Here is a 21,420-nt window from a genome sequence, read left to right as displayed (position 1 = left end):
GGTGCGTTGTGGCACATTACTATATGATAAGATGATATATGTTTCGATATAAAACAATGTGATATGAGATGATACGATATTATATATCATAATATATTGCCCTAACAAACAGACAAGTGACTCAGAAATCACATCCGACCCAGCATGCATATCTCACAGGTCAGGTCAGTGTTCTTTATCTTCCATGGGTCATGATGGGTGACATGATGCTAGTTCCTGCCAAATGACTTTTTAGCACGTCAGTGCAAATATAGCTGGTGAAATTCATTTTCAGTTAAAGTGAAGGTTTGATTGGTGGTGTTGTGCTGCATGTACAGTTGTGGTCAAAAGTTTACATACACTTGTAAAAAAACATAATGTTATGGCTGTCTTGAGTTTTCAATAAGTTCTACAACTCTTATTTTTCTGTGATAGAGTGATCGGAACACATACATGTTTGTCACAAAAAACAGTCATAAAATTTGGTTCTTTCATAAATTTATTATGGGTCTGCTGAAAATGTCACCAAATCTGCTGGGTCAAAAATATACATACAGCAACATTAGTATTTGGTTACATGTCCCTTGGCCATTTTCACGGCAACTAGGCGCTTTTGGTAGCCATCCACAAGCTCCTGGCAAGCTTCAGGTCGAATGTTTGACCACTCTTCTTGACAGAATTGGTGCAGTTCAGCTAAATGTGATGGTTTTCTTGCATGAACCCGTTTCTTTAGCACTGTCCACATGTTCTCAATGGGGTTTAAGTCAGGACTTTGGGAAGGCCATTCTAAAACCTTAATTCTAGCCTGGTTTAGCCATTCCTTTACCACTTTTGATGTGTGTTTTGGGTCATTGTCTTGTTGGAACACCCAACTGCGCCCAAGACCCAACCTTCGGGCTGATGGTTTTAAGTTTTCCTGCAGAATTTGGAGGTAATCCTCCTTCTTCATTATCCCATTTACTTTCTGCAAAGAACCAGTTCCACTGGCAGCAAAACATCCCCAGAGCATAATACTACCACCACCATGCTTGACAGTAGGCATGGTGTTCCTGGGATTAAAGGCCTCACCTTTTCTCCTCCAAACATATTGCTGGGTGTTGTGGCCAAACAGCTCAATTTTTGTTTCGTCTGACCAGAGAACTTTCCTCCAGAAGGTTTTATCTTTGTCCATGTGATCAGCAGCAAACTTCAGCCGAGTCTTAAGGTGCCTTTTCTGGAGCAAGGGCTTCTTTCTTGCACGGCAGCCTCTCAGTCCATGGCGATGTAAAACACGCTTGACTGTGGAGACTGACACCTGTGTTCCATCAGCTTCCAAATCCTTGCAGACCTGCTTCTTGGTGATTCTTGGTTGACTCTTGACCATCCTGACCAATCTCCTCTCGGCAGCATGTGATAGCTTGCGTTTTCTTCCTGATCGTGGCAGTGACACAACTGTTCCATGCACTTTATACTTGCGTATAATTGTCTGCACAGTTGCTCTTGGGACCTGTAGCTGCTTTGAAATGGCTCCAAGTGACTTCCCTGACTTGTTCAAGTCAATAATTCGCTTTTTCAGATCCACACTGAGTTCCTTTGACTTTCCCATTGTAGCTTTTGTAGCTGAGTCTAATCACTGGGTCAAATGAGCCCTATTTAAATGGGCTCATGAGAAGTCAACAGCTGTAGTCAATCAGAATCACTTACAAGAAGTGAAGAGGCCATGACATGAAGCTAATTTGATTGACACAACTCGCTACATCACCAAAATTGACAAATTTTGTTGCTGTATGTATATTTTTGACCCAGCAGATTTGGTGACATTTTCAGCAGACCCATAATAAATTTATGAAAGAACCAAATTTTATGACTGTTTTTTGTGACAAACATGTATGTGTTCCGATCACTCTATCACAGAAAAATAAGAGTTGTAGAACTTATTGAAAACTCAAGACAGCCATAACATTATGTTTTTTTACAAGTGTATGTAAACTTTTGACCACAACTGTATGTATAAAAAGTGTGTGTGTGTGTGTGTTTAACTGAGAATAGCAGAGCAGAATTAGGGCCATTTGGCATGGCTGCAGTCCAGAGGAACAGCAGGTTGGCATCAGACTGGTATCGTGAGAGAGGGAGAGAGAGAAAGAGACAGAGAGAGAGAATGCATGAAGGTCGGACAGATCGAAAGAGAGAGAGAGAGAGAGAGAGAGAGAGAGAGAGAGAGGAGGAGTCAAGCAGGAGTTGCCATAGCAGCAGCACTGTTTGACCCTTCGTAACCTTTACCCTCTGCCACCTGTGCCTGTCAGTGGTGTCTCAGTGGTGATTTCCGGACAGGATCTGAACCTCGTTCCTCACAAACCATCAAACCAGAGGTGACACGTGGGGCAAAAAGGCATCACAGAAAATCTCAAGTGGGGTTTGAACGCGTGTGTGTGTGTGTGTGTGTGTGTTGTAGCAGACTGAAGACTCAAAGGCAGTACAAAACACTCGGCGTGTGTTTAATCTGGTCTGACTGTGAGAGATGAGTCAGGGCGATTCGGTGTCATCCTCCAGCACTCGCGCAGCCATTAAATCACTCGCGCCCTCCACTTCCTGTCACCAACAACAAATGGAGGGAAAAAAGTCACGCGTAATGAAAGAGGAGAAAGCCAAAAAGCATGAGACAACAGTTCTCCGAAAACCCACCTGCCTCCTCTCTCTCTCTCTCTCTCTCTCTCTCTCTCTCTCTCTTTCTCTCTCTTTCTCTCTCTCTCTCTCTCTTTTTTCTCTCTTGCGCTCTCTGAAGAGACAGTTTATGTTTTGACAGTACGATTTTACAAGAAGATATTCCTCAAAGGCAGTGTGTGTCTGTGTGTGTGTGTGTGTATAGGATGATAGACCATGTGTTCAAAATGTGCAGCAAAGATAGTGGAAAGATTCCAGAGACCTCCCTCTCTCTCTCTCTCTCCCTCTCTCTCTCTCTCTCTCTCTCCCTGTCTCTCTCTCTCTTTCTCTCTCAGTGTATGCCTCGACTGTAATGTTTTACAAGAAGCTATTTCTCAAAGTCACATGATTGTGTGTGTGTGTGTGTGTGTGTGTGTGTGTGTGATGATAGAGCATGTGTCTAAAATGTGTTCTATTGTTTGTCACTGTATCTTATAGAACTGGTAAGGTTCCCTATCAGTGTGCCCACCCCCCTCTTTCTCAGACCCTCTTTACAAGAAGCTATTCCTCAAAGTCACATGATCATTGTGTGTGTGTATGTGTGTGTGTGTTAGTGTGTGTGTGATGATAAAGCATATGTCTAAAATGTGTTCCATTGTTTCTCCTCCATATGCCGGTAAGGTTCTCAGTCAATGTAGCTCTGTCTCTCTCTCACCTCTCTCTCTCTCTCTCTCTCCCTCACACTCACACACACACACTCACTCTCTCCGACAAACAGTGTTGTCATCTTGCTCATCTTGATTCATTTTGAATTAAACAAATAATAATATAATTTTTTTTTGTTTGTTTTTTTTGTCTGCTAGGTTTGGACATCACTAAAGATCCCTGTATGAAGGTGCACTGTCCTCCTCACAAAGTATGTGTGAGCCACGACCTCCAGACAGCTATCTGCACCAATCACAAACCCCCACAGCACAGGTAAGACTTAAACACAGACACTTGCTTAGATAGAGCTGAGTTCGAGCTGAGCAGTGAATTCAGTGTGTTTATAACACAGATCATATTATACCGTTCTTGATACAAATTTACACTATTCTCATTTTCCATGACATTTTCACCAGAAATAAAGTATATCTGCTCAGTATAATTTATTTTACTCTATTCTTCAACACAGAAGTGAAAATGAATAACCATGTATGCATATGCACTGTTGCCACCATAAAAAAAAACTTCTACAATGTCTTAAGATTTATTTCAATCCAGTGTTGCATTAATTTTTAACCAAGATCTTGCAGCAGCATTTATGATGGTAGAGTCTGACCGCTGCACAAATTCTTCTCCAGCACATCCCAAAGATTCTCAATGAGGTTAAGATCTGGACTCTGTGGTGAACAAGCCATGTGTGAAAATGATGATCTCATGCTCCCTGAATCACTCTTTCACAATTCCAGCCCCATGAATCCTGACATCTTGGAATATGCTCGTGTTCATCAAGGATGAAAAAATTGATGGATTGATGGAATAACCTGGTCTATATTCAGTATATTCAGGTAGTCAGCTGACCTCTTTCTTTCAGCACATACTGTTGCTGAACATAGACCTGCAGTCCAACTGTAGCATCAACCCCACATCATATATTTAAATAAATCCAGATGGAGACTTTTTTTGGCCAGGCAGTGTACGAGTCATACTAAAATGTTTCCCACCAATCAGAACCTTCACAGTTACCGTTATAATCTGGCAAAGCCATCCCTGTGGACCAGCAGCTTCATTGTCAGTCAGGTGTGATGTGTTTATTTGGGGTTGAGGAGAAAGTGTCAGTGCAGGTCAGGCTGTGTCGGGGAGTTTAGTTTGTTTGTGGAGCTTGTCAGTTCTGTCAGTGTGAGTCAGTGTGAAAGTCAGCTTATCTTATCTAATATTTGGAATCATTCCACTTCACGCAGATCATGTCAGCATGTCGTGCTGCATAATATTAAAAGCAGCTATGTAAATACATGGCTGTAATATACTGCAAATTAAGTTTTCGGTCTCACAAGACCAGGGATTGAGGGAAATATTGGGTGAGATTAGAAAAGAGAATTTAGGATGGAAAATTTTGAATTCAAATGCATTTAAAGTGCCACAGAGGTTCAGGGACCTGGAGCTGTGGGTTCGATCCTTGGGCTCTTGGTCTTTGAGGCCTGTGGGTTTTCTCCAGTTGCTTGATTTCCTCCTTTCCTTTCCTTTCCTTTCTCAATGGCCCTGAGATGTGACTATGTGAGTGAATTGGTGAGTAAATGGGTGATTAGTTGGTGTGGCACAGTGGATAACACTGCTACCTGCCAGTGAGATAACCAATACATCATATGGGAGATTGCAGTTCAATTTCATTGGCCCACCTCTGTAATAGAAAAAAAAAACCTTCTACGTTGCTATGGATAAGATCGTCAACTAAATGTAAAAGTGTGTGTGTGTGTGTAGTGTCCTTTAATTAACTGATTCATTGTCCAGAGGTATTCCTGCTAGGGCTGCATGATATTGGAAAATGTTCTTTTTTCGACCATATGTATCGCAATATTAAACAATGCGGGGCCCATGACGTCACCAGCCATGTCTGGACTGATCAAGAGCTAAGTCAGCGCCGAGCTCTCAAAACCTGAGGAAAACAGCAAACAACAATAATCGGCCATTTAAATAGGCATTTAAATGGCCTTGTAAAAGGTAAATAAATTCAGCTGTAACTGTAAATATCTGTGCAAAACTGTGCTGGACTTAGGTGCACAGCTTTAAACACGAGCGTTTACAAGCTCATGCCCAACCATGTGGATGGAGGCCATGCGGTTACCTCGTGTTTACTCTTGCCCCCCTCCCCCCCTCGTACTCCTCAGGCAGCTGCAGCCTGTCACAAACACAGAGACAGCGCTGTGTATCTACTTCTTGTGTCAAGAATCAAACCATTAAAAAACATTGCAACATGATGTGTGATGTTTGATTTGATTGCCTTAAGTGACAATGCACGTCCAGCGATCTGACCATTGTGCATGCTCACATCGCCATTACGATGCATAAACGATATATCGCGCAGCCCAAATTCCTGCCTTGCTTCCAATTACTGAGAGCAGGCTCTAGACCCTCTGCAACATTGAATAGGAAGAAGCAGATGAAAAAACAAACTGACTGTCACTGGTTGGCTTTAAGACAGCCTAGATGGTGGGCAATTTGGTGTAATGATCGTCTGCCTTTCTCAGTCCAATGATGCGTCCCATCTTAAAGTCTGTCTATTGGGTAAAGTGTCTTCTTTGGGTGCATCGTAGAGGCAGCATGTCTCTCATCAACATCAGTGATTTCTCCTCAAGAGGTACACTACTCAAGTACCCATGAGGGCCTTGTTGTAGGGCATTTTTAAAGCAATTTTACATCTTCTTCAATTTTACACACTCTGCCGTACACAAATGAGTATCAGTACCTAATATTACTATATATATATATATTTTTTTTTGGTTAAATACAGTCGCATTCTCACATCAGTGTTGTAGGATTTGATATAAAGCCTCTCTTCTCTATCTCTCTCACTCTTTCGCCCTGCTTCCAGCGCTCGGTTTGAAAAAATGATCTGTGGGTGTAATGTTCTCCAGCAGTGAAATGAAGGGAGCCATGGGTTTTGCCAGGGCTGAAATGATATTAGCTGAATCCACTCTGCACTCCATTTCTGCCACGGATGGCCTGCCATGTATAATCTCTCATTAATAGTGTATCACCATCCTACTGCCATCTGCGCCGGCCAATTAGTCCATAGGCATGATTAAAAATCTTTTCTAAAATCTAAATGAGCTACCAGCAATCATTTAGTTTGAAAAGCGGGCCGTAATTGTTTACACTTTACAAATAATTTTACATTCCGAGCACTCTCCTGATACCAGACGCCACCGGTGGCCTTCCCGAGGTCGTCGCGCCAGCCACGGAATGTCTGGCCCATTATTTGACCCCCTCCCCTTCCTCTTCAGCCCGTGCCATGTTAGGACAAACACATATTAATTATACAGCAGCCCTTTGAGTGGGCTCAGGAGTTCATTAGGCGTAATTACTCACGCCCTCTTGATATGCAAGCACAGGGTAACCGGTGCACTGCCAAATCCTGCTCCCTGTGAAATAATGAGATGCTGATCTCCATTATAAAGCAAATATGCTGCACACACGCGATAACAATTTACACATTCCAGCACCTCATTTCCTGCCGTCGCCACAAAAGCCAGCCTCGAATCTGTCATTAATGCCAAAGCAAATGAGGCGTGACTATCACTTTTTTATCATCAATTTACACCAGGAGAAATAAAGAGAAAAAAAGAAATCAACTCGATTGTTCGCACAAATAACAACACTGGAGTTAGTTTCCCCAATAACAGATTAATAAACGATTAGGCCGGAGGATTATGCAGAAATGCCTATAATCCTTTGAATTAATCAGAGAGATTATTATGATTATTCAGATGAGATCCATTTAGCTTCTGCTGATGACGGGGCTTGTGTTTGATGCTTTGTTGATGATTCTGGACACGGCTCTTACCGAATTGGATTAATCGGCGTTAGAGAGGCTTGTTTTAGACTTGTAGCCTGACTCACCTTGACCCTGAGCTTAATCCTAACAAGAGGCATCCCCTCTTGTTATTTCACGCATACTGATCAATATTCATTTAGAGAAAATCCTTCCTCTCATGCATTATGGAAAATAGCTTACTGTTACTGTTAAGCTAAGCAATGTGTGTGTACAATGTGTAGTTTCGTATGAACTAACCAACACATTCAAGAGATGCTAGGTTTTAACATGTATGTGACGCAGGGAGCAGACGGGAGGCGGATGTAAATGCGGGTAAGACAAACAGATTTATTAAATAACAAATAAATAAACAAACAAACAGGGAATACAACGAGGAAATGAACTAGACAGAAAACTAACTAAACAAGAAAAGGGATATATACAAGGAAATATACGTGATATACTAGGAACTAGAAATAAACAAGAGAAAAGCAGAGCGTAAAGAAAACCGCGAACAAACTATAGCAAACGTGGCGAGACAAACGACAGAGGAAGGTGCAAAGGCCGACAGCAAACATAGACTAAAGATATTCATACTAACATGAAACAATGAACACCTAGGGAAAGGGCGGAGCTACAAAATAAAAAAAAACGTGACGGAAAATTGCAGGGGAAACACACTGGGAAATGCAGAAACACAGGGAAACAGAGCGAGGGCGTGACAATGTATTTGATGTGTTCTTCCTCAGTTTTTTTGTTTTAGGGTGACACAATTGGATCCCAGTGTGGCCTTTGCTGTTTATTATGTTTTATTTTTTTTTTATAATTTTTAATAATTAATTGTATTACAATTAAATGAGCTCCAAATGGAGAGCACAGAAAATTTACACAGAGAAAAGCAACCAGTCTTTTGGGAAGCAAACAAATGCTAAAGCTAAGTTACCTTAGCTAACGTTACTATGCTGGTCCTGTACAGCTTGTATTTCTTAGCCAACTTGTAAAGAGTTAGTAAATAAAGGAAAATGATACCAAGCATATTATGTGATGCTGAATGTTTTTTTTTTTTTTTTTTTTTTTTCATTAAGTGCAATGTACAAATGAGCTTAAACCTTCCAGTTATAATCTATCACATTTAGCTATTTCCTATTAGGGGGTGTTTGAAAAAAAAAGGGGCACCGGAAAACAAGTGTAATAGAATTGACTCTGTGATGTCGATGTGGATCAATGGTTAAGTCTTGTTCAGTCCTTTAAAACAGTTTGAACAGTCTCTCTTGTCCTCTCCCTTGGACATATTACTAAACAGAATAATATATTATATATTAGCAGCCTAAATGCTTCTGGGAGCTGCCTTAAACCCTTAAGCTTACATACATCACAAGTGTTAAGACCAGTTTTTGCTTCTGCATCAAATCTATACTGTGCACCTCCACAGAAATATAACTAAAGCTTTAGCCTATACCTTATTTGTTTAAACTATGTGGCATGAAACAGCAGACATAAACAACTGTGATTGGTCTACTGAGCATCATATTCCTACTTTCCCTTTTTACTTCAGAGCATTGCAGAAACACCAACCCGTAGTGTAAAGTATAAAGTATGAATGCATGTATGAAGGCTCATTATGGTGTAGGCCACTTATGCAAGCTGTGTCATGGACTCTGCGTTAACTAGATGCAGAAGTATTAATAGGCCTATAGGTAGAGCCCAGTTTACGTGGCTAGAACTTAATTAATGTGTGTAGAAGTGTTCAAATCGAAGCAATTATGTAATAGAAAGGATGAGGTGATAAAAATTTGTATTTTACTTTTATTTTCTTGAATTTATTTCAAATTTGTATCCCATTTTCTCCACAATTTACATGGCCAATTACCCAACCCACTCATTAGGACTCCCTCTATCACTAGCGAAGCCCCAACAGCAGGAAGGTGAAGAATAATACATGGGTCCTCTGACACATGTGAAGTCAGACTCCTCCTCTTTTTTTTAAACTGCTGCTGATGCAGCATTGACGAGTAGCATTACAGCGCGATCGGAGGAAAGTGCAGCAACTCGGTTCCGATACATTAGCTCAACTGTGCTCTCTCAGGGCTCCGGCAGCTGATGGCAAGCTACATAAACTGGATTGGAACCAGCGATGATCTCTCAATCATAGTGACAGCTCCTTAGTCTGCTGGACCACTCAAAGCCCCTTTAAAATTCTATTTATTACTAATAAATCTTTCATATCACATTCTGATGATATGATGTAGATTCTGTTAGTAGAATTTCCTCCAGCATTCATATCACAAACAAAAAGAATTCCCTGTAAAGGAAGAGGATCCTCCACATGTCGTTTTTCATAATCAAGAGGGAGCAGCTAGTAAAATAAAAGAAATGGAAACAGCTGTTATTTACCAGGCCAGCTGGCAAAGAGGCAGAGAGAGGCGAGTGGTAATTTAGCGAGCGCTGGAGGAGATGATTCTGTGAAAGCTCTTAGAAGGAAGAGAGAGAAACAGAGAGAGAAAGAGAGAGAGAAAGAAACAGAGTGAGAGAGCGAGAATGGGAGTATCTCGCTCAGCCATCCGGAATGACGGTACTGTGTGTGTGATTGGATCAGAGGTAGAGGGCAACCTCTCCAGGGGGATTGTGGGTGGTGGTCTACTTAATCCACTCAGAGCTCTACTGTGTGATACAATGCAGCACTATACGCAACACTGGCACACACCTGCATACACACACACACACACACACACACACACTCAGAGTTGTTCATAATCACACTATCAAAATGAGAACAGAGAGAGCAGAACAAACGCTGACTGTCTCTCACTCTCAGTTCTGATCGTTAGTACACTCTTAAAGGTAATACAAAGGGTTTATTTGAGCAATGCCATAGGACATCCTTTTTTTACACAGACAATTACCCAACCCATTCATTAGGACTCCCCCTATTTGCATTGCCGAGTAGTATCACAGTGCGCTCGGAGGAAAGCGCAGCGACTCGGTTCCGATACATCAGCTCACAGACGCCTTGTGCTGATCGACATCACCCTTTGAAATGATGTGGGCAGGGAGCACCATCTACCCACCCAGAGAGAACAAGGCCAATTGTGCTTTCTCAGGGCTCTGGTAGCCAATGGCAAGCAACATGAACAGGATTCGAACCAGTGATCATAACCTGATCATAGTGGCAGTGCTTAGCCTGCTGGATCAGTTGGAGCACCAGCATTGAAATGGTTTATGGGGTTCGTGATTGCTGTAAAAATACAAAAGCTTCTTCATAAAGTAATAAAGAAAAAGAAAAATGAAGATCTGTGCTAAAGAAACACTATTTTAAAGAGTTAAGAGCACACCAGATATTTAATTCATCACTGACTGCTGCTTTAGTACACAGTGACCACACACACACACATGCACTTTCACTCGGAGGAAGGCATACATATATTGTATAGAATACAGCAGTTTAAACCCTGGGCCGTTTCAGATAAGCACACACATGTAATCCCCTAATTTACAGCATAACACAGATTTTATATCAGCACTCACAGACAACCAGGAGAACACACACACACACACACACACACGTATCCTGTATCTAGCTCAGTCCCTGTGCCCCTCACTAACCCTTCACTAGGCCATTGTTTCACCAATAGACCTGTGTGGCTTCCACACAATAAGCTGGCATTTCTAGTCTGTTATTATAGTGCTGGTGTCGCGCCTCTCTGGCAATCACACACAAATTATACCATCGCTACCTCATTGCTCCGCAACAGAGGTGTGTCTCTGTGTGTGTGTGTGAGTGAGAGAGAGAGAGAGGGAAAGAGAGAGGCTTTGTTTTTTTTTTGTAAGTTATTTATATTCTGTGAATGAACAAGTGTCACACTGTCCTGCTTTTATCTGTGGCTGTCCCTCTGCTGGAGCTCCAGCCTCACAGGGAGAGAGAGGGCCGTTCCCAGGTTAGATAAACTTCATTCAGCTCATAAAATAAAGAAATAACACTTCTATCATCTGTCTCTCTTTCTCTCTCTTTCAGTGTCAAGCCAAGGAAAGGTAGTGTTCCCCACAAGCACTGGATCGGAGCAGTGACTCATGGGAAATGTAGGCCATGTCCTGTTGCGCATCCCAGTCCAATGTGCGGCTCTGATGGGCATACCTATTCCTCAAAGGTAAGTTTAAATGACAATTATACTGCTAGAATACTTATTACCAGAGAGTGTAAAAAAGATGGACGCCGTGTCGCCGTTCCCATTCACTCAATGAAAATGAAGCCAAAATCTTCCGCCATGTTGGCGATCCTGAAACCCGAGTCTGCGCAGTAGAGACCAGAGGAGGGAGAAAGACTGTGGAGAGACAGCCTACTCATTTAAATAACCCCGCCCCCGAGGGCCGCCTCCACAGAGCTATACACAGTCTATGGTCCCACCCATACAGTCATTGGTCCCACCTCGGCTAGGTGTAACCCAGACCTTTTACAATAATCACACCTTTTTGAATAGAGCTGAATAACGTTTTATAAACTAATTCTGTGAGGATATAAAAATTTGACAATACAAGCAGAGGTTACACTAGATGTTGTATTTAAATAATGGAGGTAAAATAACAGTATATTGGAAAAAAATGTGATTGAAAGTTTTCTGTTTTTCCATTGAAACCTATGGGGATGGGTGGGGTTACACAGCTTTCTGCAACCGAACAGCAGGGGGCGCCCGACCTGTGGTGGCTTCACTTTTGAGAGACGATGCTCTGTCCATCTATACACAGTCTATGCTTATAACTATCATCATTATCATCACCAGCCTTTAAACCACCATCATCGCCACCATTATTGCTGTTGTCAGCATCACATCCTAGTTATAATCTCATTTGTCTTGTCATCACTAGCATCATCACTGTCTTCACTATGATTTCAATTATCATTATTATCACTATCAACTAAACCACAACTACCATCATCATCATCATCATCATCATCATTATCATCATCATCATCCCTGCCACAACCATTTGTACCTTTGTACCTAGAGCCACCCAGCTTCTAAACTCAGAGCTAAATTTATTTATAGCTTTTCCATTCAAATATTACCCCACAACATTAGATGGCCTATAAATGGACTCCTATTGATTGATGTACTGATGACATTTATTGCATTGTTATCTTTTTATCTTTTATATTATATTTATTTTTATATTATATTGCCCCCCGGGGATGAATTTTTTAATCTTAATCTTAATTATCACCATCATCAAAATCCTCATCCGTGTCACTATTAATATTGTCATATCCATTACTATCATCAAAATCATCAAAAGTAATGTAGGACAGGGATTTGACCCGAGCAGTCTGGTAGCTAAATGAGTGCTTTTCCACTCATCTAGCAATGCAGGTGTGATTACAACTGCCAGGACAGGCTTAAAAGGCGTGGGTCCTGAAAACAGGTGGAAATCGTTCGTCTTGCTGCCTGGCAATTGCTGTTAGCCAATCAGAGATGCCTGCATGTGTGAATATTCATGAGCAAGAGTCGAACTCTTGCCCACTCCTCCACTGGACTAAAGCAGAGTTATACCAGGTTACTGTAGCACTTTTTTTCACAAAACCAGCTCGCATGACATTCCTTCATTCTAGAGACCACGACTTGACGTTTTAAATGAATAAAAAAAACATGGAATGAGACCTTTAAGCATGATTTGTGCCAGACTGTATGAACACAAGTTCTGCTGTTGATAATAGTTCAAATAACAATGAACCTTGCTTCAGTGACGGCTTAAGAACGTGTAAATCAGAACCAGTAAATGTTGTCTTCCATCAACCAGTATAATACAGAGTTTACAGTACAGAGTGTTCAACTGCACTACCTCCATTCTCCATTAGACACACACACACACTAAAGACTGTACTTTTATACTTTTATAATTTTATTTTTTATTTTATTGTATTTATATGTATCGCTATATCTTATCTTTTTGGGTACCACTTTAAAATAAGACTACCTTTATAAAGGGTTTATAAATGGTGTACATTTAGTTTATTAATGGTTACTAATTAGGTTATAAATGCCTTTAATCATTAATAATTAGTTATGTGGCTGTGGGTTCACTATTTGGCAAACATCGGGTCTACGTACATTTCTACGTATGTGACATAACTGATTATTAATGATTTTTAAGGCATTTATCTATCTGTCTATCTATCTATCTATCTATCTATCTATCTATCTATCTATCTATCTATCTATCTATCTATCTATCTATCTATCTATCTATCTATCCATCTACAGGCAGATGACTGGAATCGGTCTGGTGCTTTATGTGTGTATAGCGTTTGATCTGTCTGCACATAGCTGACTCTGAGTCAAGCATTTATTTAACAGCGGGAGTCCTTGAAGTATCAGTTTTTGAGACATGCTGTGGTATGTGCCTGTGTGTCAGTGTGTTTGTGTGTGTGTGTGTGAGAGAGAGAGAGAGAGAGAGAGAGAGAGAGAGGGAGTGTTTGTGTGTTGGTGAAGTGAAAAGCATGCGAGTAGAGGTCAGTCAGTGTATTAGTGAAAGCGAGACACCTGAGACTTGACATTTATCGTCTTGGGCTGTGACTCAGCATAAGCCTAAATCCACCTTTTAACACCTGAATCTACCAGCCATCCCTCTCTCTCTCTCTCTCTCTCTTTTTATCTCTCTCCCTGCATCCCTCGCTCTGATTGTGTAGCGCTGTGTGTGTAAATTGTTCAGTCATTGGTGATGGATGATCGGGTGGATGAACTGTGTCCGCTGTCGCTATTGGATTCTCGGGTTTGTGCGTTTTTCCTTCCCTCTCGTGCTCTCCCTCCATCCCTCTTTCCATTCCTCTCTCGCCTCTCCAATTATCCCTCCCTCCATCCCTCTGTCACCTCTGCTATAGAACGGGTCGAGTCCTGCAGGGTATAAATATAGAGAAATGGAGGGGCACCTGCTGCTACCCTCCAACCAATTCACATCCACACACATTTCCCCTTAATCAACCTAAATGCACACACACACACACATCACATTTCACACACCACAACCATCACAACCACACTATTAAAGGGACAGGGGTGTTCCAAACATGGCTGTACATTCCCCTGCATGCACATTTAAGGGCACCTCTAAGTTAATGCCCTTACCCTCTCGCTATACCATCAGTATCTGCTGATGTATGTGTCCTATGTGGATAAAAGTACAGGCTTTTGGATAAACTTTTATGGAAGGCTTGCTACTGAACTTCAGGTACCATCAACTATTTAAACACTCTATATACAGATCTGGGAAAAAAATCAGTTTCTGAATCAGTTTCTCTGATTTTGCTATTTATAGGTAAACGTTTGAGTAAAATTAACATTGTTTTTTTCTATAAACTACAGACAACATTTCTTCCAAATTCCAAATAAAAAATATTGCAATTTAGAGCATTTATTTGCAGAAAATGAGAAATGGCTGAAATAACAAAAAAGAAGCAGAGCTTTCAGACCTCAAATAATGCAAAGAAAACAAGTTCATATTCATAATGTTTCGAGAGTTCGGAAATCAATATTTGGTGGAATAACCCTGTTTTTTAATCACAGTTTTCATGCATATTAGCATGCTCTCCTTCACCAGTCTAACACACTGCTTTTGGATAACTTTATGCCTTTACTCCTGGTGCAAAAATTCAAGCAGTTCAGCTTGGTTTGATGGCTTGTGACCATCCATTGTCTTGATTATATTCCAGAGGTTTTTAATTTGGTAAAAATAAAGAAACTCATTATTTTTAAGTGGTCTCTTATTTTTTATCCAGAGCTGTGCAATTAGAAAAGGAGGATTTTTTTTGTCACTATATTTGCTATGCGCACATGACATTATTGATTTTCAGTTGAGACAGGTTTTTATTTTGTTCATTTCTATAGTAAACAAAGTATATTTTGCTACTTTGGTCCTGCCAAAAAGCCCAGTTATTGACCTTATGGCTTCCCCAGCTGACATCTCTACTTCCCCTTAAGACATTGACTTCTCTCTGCACCTATCTGGAAGATATTTTGGTAGAGCCTCTCAGAGACTCTGTTGTTCTGTAGTTTTGAATGGTGCCTATAAATATCTATATTTATAAGAAGTAACTGTCTCTACTGTCCAGGAAAAGACTTTCTATAAAACTTTGGAGCACTGCTGTGATATGAGGTCGGATATGAGGAGGATAATGGAGGCCAAATTTATCTATAAAGGAACATTTTTGTCTTCACTTGATCCCTGTCTTTGTCTCTTTCTTTTCCGCTTCCAGAATACCAGGTCTCAGTGGCCACGCCCCTATCCTCAGGCGTGAACCACAATGCTTACCACTCTTTCTCATCTCTAACTACTTAACTCATCCAAAATGTACTAGATAGAGGTAAATCTTTCTAAAGAACACAGCTCCACTGCTCCACAGCTAAATGCTGGGAGGCTTTATTCTGCTCCAGGCCAGAAATGAGTGCAGCCTAAAGTAGCTGACTCTTTCAAAGGGGTTTCCGCAAACATTGAGACATTTATAATGTATTTCTCTGAGTCGGTTTCTGAACTTAACCACAATAAATAAAAAGGAGCATTTGTGCCGTTTTAAAAAATGAAACATTTTCACCCACTGAAAAACATTTTCACCCACTGGAGGAAAATATGGATCGAGCAAGAGAGAATGAGAGAGCGCGTGCCAGGCCTCACCAGGGTGCTGCTGTGTGCTGGAGCCAGTAGTTCAGGGACTGAAGGATGAAAGCGCGAGAGAGAGAGAGAGAGAGAGAGAGAGAGAGAGAGAGAGGAAGGAGGAGTGAGGTTTACGAGGATAAAGAAAGCGAGGGTGTACAGGGTTCTGTTCTGCTCGGCGGCTCTAGCTCCAATCCATGCCTATATAGCTTAACTATGTGTAATTGATCTGCTAATACTATTACAGAAACAGTGTGTACACACACACACCACCTCTGTTCACACACCGCTTACTGTACAGAGCAGATTTACTGCATAATAACCTCTTCTGTCTCTCTGATTACATTCTTCCTCCCTCTCTCTCTTTCTCTCTCTCTCTCTCTCTCTCTCTCTCTTTCTCTCTCTCTCTCTCTCTCTCTCTTTCTCTCTCTCTCTCTCTCTCTCACTCTCTCTCTCTCTCTCTCTCTCTCTCTCTTGCATTTTCTTTTTAGATTCAGTTAAAGGAGCTTTACTGGCATTACCATATGAAGTGAATTGCAACATTAGCAGTGTAGCCAAAGCATTTAAAATCGTTTATATCGTGTAGCATACACACACGCAAACACAAACACATTCATAGCAGAACCCTAAATTATATTTTTTACATATATTTATATATGTTTTGGCTCTCAGCTGTTTGTATTTCAGCTTTCTTTAACAACCATATATAAATCTAAGGTTTTTGTAATATGATTTCCATACCATACAACATAATTTCACTGCCATATGGAAAGCTTATATGTTAACCCTCCTGTTGTGTTCCGGGTCAATTTGACCTCGTTTTAAAGTTTGAAGATCTATAAAAAATAGTATATATTTTTTTTTCAGTATACAACTTCTTCTGCTTGTCTTAATTAGTGTAACTAACATATAATATAAAAAATGCTTCATCTCACATATTTGCAACAATCACCCCCTGCAACAACAAAAACTAAAACAAAATTGCAACGTTTTGTTTTAATGTTATGGTTTAATGTTATGTAAAACTATTGTTTATATGTGGATCCTTTGAAATGAATAACGTAGTGAAACATTAAAAAAGTTTAAACGTGTTTTTTTTATGAAAAAAAACAAGTGAATCATCTTAATTGAACCATTACACTGAATATTGATAGAATAATTAGCAATGGAGTTAGTAAAAAAAAATTGGTACCCTTTATAAGACTACCTTTATAAAGGGTTTATAAATGGTTTACAATTAGTTTATTAATGGTTACTAATTAGGTTGTAAATGCCTTAAAAATCATTAATAATCAGTTATAACACATACATAGAAAGAGCAACAATGACCTGTTGTTTGCCAAATAGTGAACCCACAGCCATCTATACTGTTGCCCTTTCTACGTTTGTGTTATAACTGATTATTAATGATTTTTAAGGCATTTGCAACCTAATTAGTAACTATTAATAAACTGATTGTAAACCATTTATAAGCCCTTTATAAAGGTATTATTTTAAAATGGTACCAAATATTTACACTGCTTGTAAGGATTTTTTTGGGTTTCAGATATCCTTTGGATAATTAACCAGTTCAAATTAACCCCGGAACACCATTGCTGTTCCTGATAAACGAACATAACAGGAGGGTTATTAGTTAGATAATGCACAATATAGTATGTCCAGATGTTTGAGAACACCCCTTCTAATGAATGCATTCAGCTTCTGCTAGGAAGCACCCACCCATTACTGACTGCTTGCTTCTATTACCAGTAGAATAGGACTCCCTGCAACAGACTAACAGTGCACACACTCACTCCACAAAGCTGAGTTTATTATGGTAACCTTCGTGGCTCCATTCCTGTGATTAGTGTAGGTTTATAAGGGATATAATCACAGAATGGGAAACAATAAGGGGATAAGTTAAAGCAGCCACATTACAAAATGAACCAATCACACAACCATACACATGGCACAGGGAGTGGATAGCTTTTACACTTGCAATGGAACAGACTAGACTCCAGACAAACCCCAGAACAAAGATACTCTTACATTCTTAAAGAACAAGTGGAGATATCTGAGTTTATTATGTGATAAATAAAAAAAAATCACTTAGGTTATAATTTGGGATTAGGAATAAATCTATTTTTTTTTTCTATTTCTTATACTTTTTTGTTTCATAAAATTGATTTTTTTGACCATTTCTTTCACAAGGTCACAAGTTACAAATATACTTTCTCTCTCCCTCAAATCACTTTAATCTTTCTAACCTTCAACATCTGGGTTCCTAAAAGTGCTTTTCTCTTAAGATACACTTAGTGAATTTAGAGAGGGGGTTCAGTGTGATGCTTGAACGACCATTTCCCTCTCAACTTTCTCTTTCTCAATCTTTCTCTGTCTCGCTCACTTTCTTTCTCAAACCCCACTCTCTCTCAATCTCTCTCTTTCCTATGTGTAATGTTATCCTCTTTAGAGTGTTTCCTCCTCCATGTTTTTTATCTCTGTCTTTCAGCACCACTGTGTGTGTGTGTGTGTGTGCGCTTGCTGTGAATGTACCTGTCACACTGTAATCACATTAGAATGGTCATGCCGTTTGCCACCAATCCTTCTAAATTGAATTTTCAGAGAAATGTATCACACGCTTTCCTCAGGCAAGTCGTCTAATTCCACTTGCCTTTTTCGTGTGTTTTAGTCTCTGTATATGTGTATATGATTTTTCGTGCATATATTCAGACCCGGACGGTGTGTGTGTGTGTGTGTGTGTGTGTGTGTGTGCGAATATGTGTGTGAATATGTGTGAAGAGTTTTAATTAGTATACATTAGCCTAGTGATTGTTATGTTGTAATGAAGATGGATGAGTTTAAACTGGACGCTGTGAAATTGAAAATGTCTGAAAGAGAGAGAGAGGGTGTGTGTGTGTGTGTGTATACGCATGGGAAAATTGAATATGTCAGCGAGGCAGGAGAGATTTGCATTGACAGCTATCACTGTGCGTCTCTAAGCCTTTCATACAGCTGTCACAACACACTGCGAGCGTGACAGAGTGTGTTTCTGCCGCCGACACACAACGCAAGACACATGAATGCTTCTGTTAAAAGTGTGCCTCAATTTCTTATGCCTTATTAGGGCATAACCGCTGTCTGTTAGGGAAAATATGGCTGAATAAAATTAACAACATAGAAAAAACCCTGTAAAAACACTTGATATATTGTTAAAATCTTGTTATGCGTGTTATTAAACATGTATTATCAGTTAAATTCACATTTTGTTGGTCTATAGCAGGATGTCTATGGGTCCTCAAAAAGTCCTCAAAAAAAACATTTATTCGAGAGGTTTTTTTGGGGTAATGTGTTGTAAAGTATGTGAATTCACTGAAAAAAGTGTTTCAGTGATAGGCTGCATTAGTGTGCTATATTTTATAAAAAAAAATAAAAAAACACCAAAAACAGGGGCTCCGAGTGGTCCAGCAGACTAAGCTGCTTCTACTATGATCGGGAGAACGCTGGTTTGAATCCCAGTCATGCAGCTTGCCATCAGTTGCCAGAACCCTGAGAGAGCCCAATCGTTAATTTGTTAATTTTACTTTGCTGTCCTGTAAGTTACATTCATATATGAATGAGATTTTAAATTTAACCAGCACAATTAATGTCCATCATATCACTGACTTTAAGTTAAATACTGATATAAACACTGAGACATAAATTGCACACTGTGCATCTGGATTTAGAGTGTGTCGCTGTGTCTTTGGTATTGTGAGGACACAAAGAGTATGCCTTGTGTGCCTCAAAATGTAATAATATTTCTCTTAAATAACCTTGGATGTCTTTTGTTGGTAATTTGAAGTAAGCATTCCCTTTAAGTGCCAGATGAGCTTGCGCGTACGACTTTGGCGTGTTCGTAACATAATATTGCAGTGCTTTGCGCCTTTCAGTGGAGGACACTGACATGTGAGTTCATGTTGTGAAGGTACTCCAGCAGCTTATTTAGGTTTAACACATGTAGGAATGGACTTTAATGATCAACTGTTGTCTAGGTTCATTTCAGTCAGTGGCGCACCTGTATTTTCCTCCACCAAAATAGGAAAACGGCAGAAATTTGCCTGAACACATTTCACTCTGGCGTGAAAATAGACTGTTGGTGGGGTGTAAGATAGGAATGAGCATCATGACACGTTGTGCACAGGGTGTAAGATAGGGCCTTATATATGTGTGTTTTTTTCTTTTTTACTTGCAAACACAAAGTTTGGTTTACTTACAGCAGCCCATTTCTTCTGATTTTACTGAGCTTTGAGTGAGAAATAATGAGTGTAAAATTAAAACATGCATTTAGCTCATCAGCTCATAGAAAATTAGCGTTTCCAAAACGATCATATTAAGTGTTAGATAGAATAGGTATTAAATTACACACTCACTTGCTTTCACACATCGTATAATGAATATGTAATGCTTAGAGAAACTGGACATAACATCACAACTGGACCAAAATTAATCATTCTCAAAATAAGCTCAATTTTATTTCGATTTTTACCCTAAACTTGAGAATTACTTTGGAGAAATCGCATTTAAGGATCCTTCTTAGATGCCTAAACATCTTAAAATTTTGTATTTTCGAAAATTAAATTATTGTTAATGTAAAGAACCTGGGTTTTTAAGGTTTAAAATGATTTTTCACACTTGCACATCTCTTTTTTTATCTTTTTATTTTAAATTTTAGACAATTTTCTCCCCAATTTGGAAGGCCAATTACACAACACACTCACTAGGACCTGTCATAACACTAGGAGGGTGAAGACAAGAACATGCCTCCTCTGATACACTGCCTCTTTTTTTTTTTAATTACACTTTTTTTAGTGATGCCGCTTTAGAGAGGGCCTCTCTCGGCCCAGAGTGGTTCTCTCGGATTCCGGCTGCTGATGACACGCAGCATGATCCGGAATTAGTACCAGCGATCCTCATATCACAGTGGAAGCACCTTAGTGCACCACTTAAAGCCCCCAAATCTCTCTTTTTTAACATGGTTCTTGGGACTGTAGTAAGTTCTTTGACTGGGCTTTGCTGTGCTAAGCCATGTCTAGCTCCAGCAGCAGAGCTGGAGCTGATGCTCTAGAAACTGCTTGAGACTGGAGAGAAACTCTGTCTAACTCTGTCTAAAGGTCTACAAATAGGGAAAATAAATGTACTTTTATTTATTTATTTATTTATTTATTTTTTGCAGTGTTGACTCCATACAGCCCACATATACAAAGTTTGTCCTTTTATTTCTTGTTAAAAAAAAGTTGAATTACTGTTGTACCTTTTAAAGTACATTTATATTGATTTTACATTAGAGGTCAAAATATGAAATACACCAGTACCCCTTTGGTCTAACACTGTACAGTTAGGTAACACAGGTAAAACAATAAAATAAGACTTGATCTGTGCTTACTTGAATGCAGTCTGTTACAAATATTTACCCTTTCTGACCTGAATTATCTTCCAGCGATGAAAAAAATAAGAAGAATGCTGTTTTCTGTCTGTAATGCACTCCAAAAAACATCAATCTCTGGAAAACAAATAAGAGACCACTTCAGTTTCTAAATCAGTTTCTCTGATTTTGCTATTTATAGGTTTATGTTTGAGTAAAATGAACATTTTTGTTTTATTCTATAAACTAACGACAACATTTCTCCCAAATTCCAAATAAAAATATCGTCATT

General features: G+C 39.7%; 1 protein-coding gene across 1 annotated transcript in view; it reads left to right on the top strand.

Moving 5' to 3' along the window:
- Positions 1-21,420, top strand: part of spock1 (SPARC (osteonectin), cwcv and kazal like domains proteoglycan 1) — a 502,975-nt gene that overhangs the window by 399,815 nt on the left and 81,740 nt on the right. Inside the window, exons 5-6 of the mRNA XM_049474824.1 lie at positions 3,462-3,576; positions 11,124-11,256. Of these exons, the coding sequence (XP_049330781.1) occupies positions 3,462-3,576; positions 11,124-11,256 (248 nt within the window). The remainder of the gene's footprint in view (positions 1-3,461; positions 3,577-11,123; positions 11,257-21,420) is intronic.

The sequence above is a fragment of the Astyanax mexicanus genome, chromosome 2, assembly GCF_023375975.1.
Source record: "Astyanax mexicanus isolate ESR-SI-001 chromosome 2, AstMex3_surface, whole genome shotgun sequence".
Classification (NCBI taxonomy): domain Eukaryota; kingdom Metazoa; phylum Chordata; class Actinopteri; order Characiformes; family Acestrorhamphidae; genus Astyanax; species Astyanax mexicanus.
The sequence above is the reverse complement of the archived record's forward strand: the minus strand, read 5'-3'. Positions and strand labels throughout refer to the sequence as shown.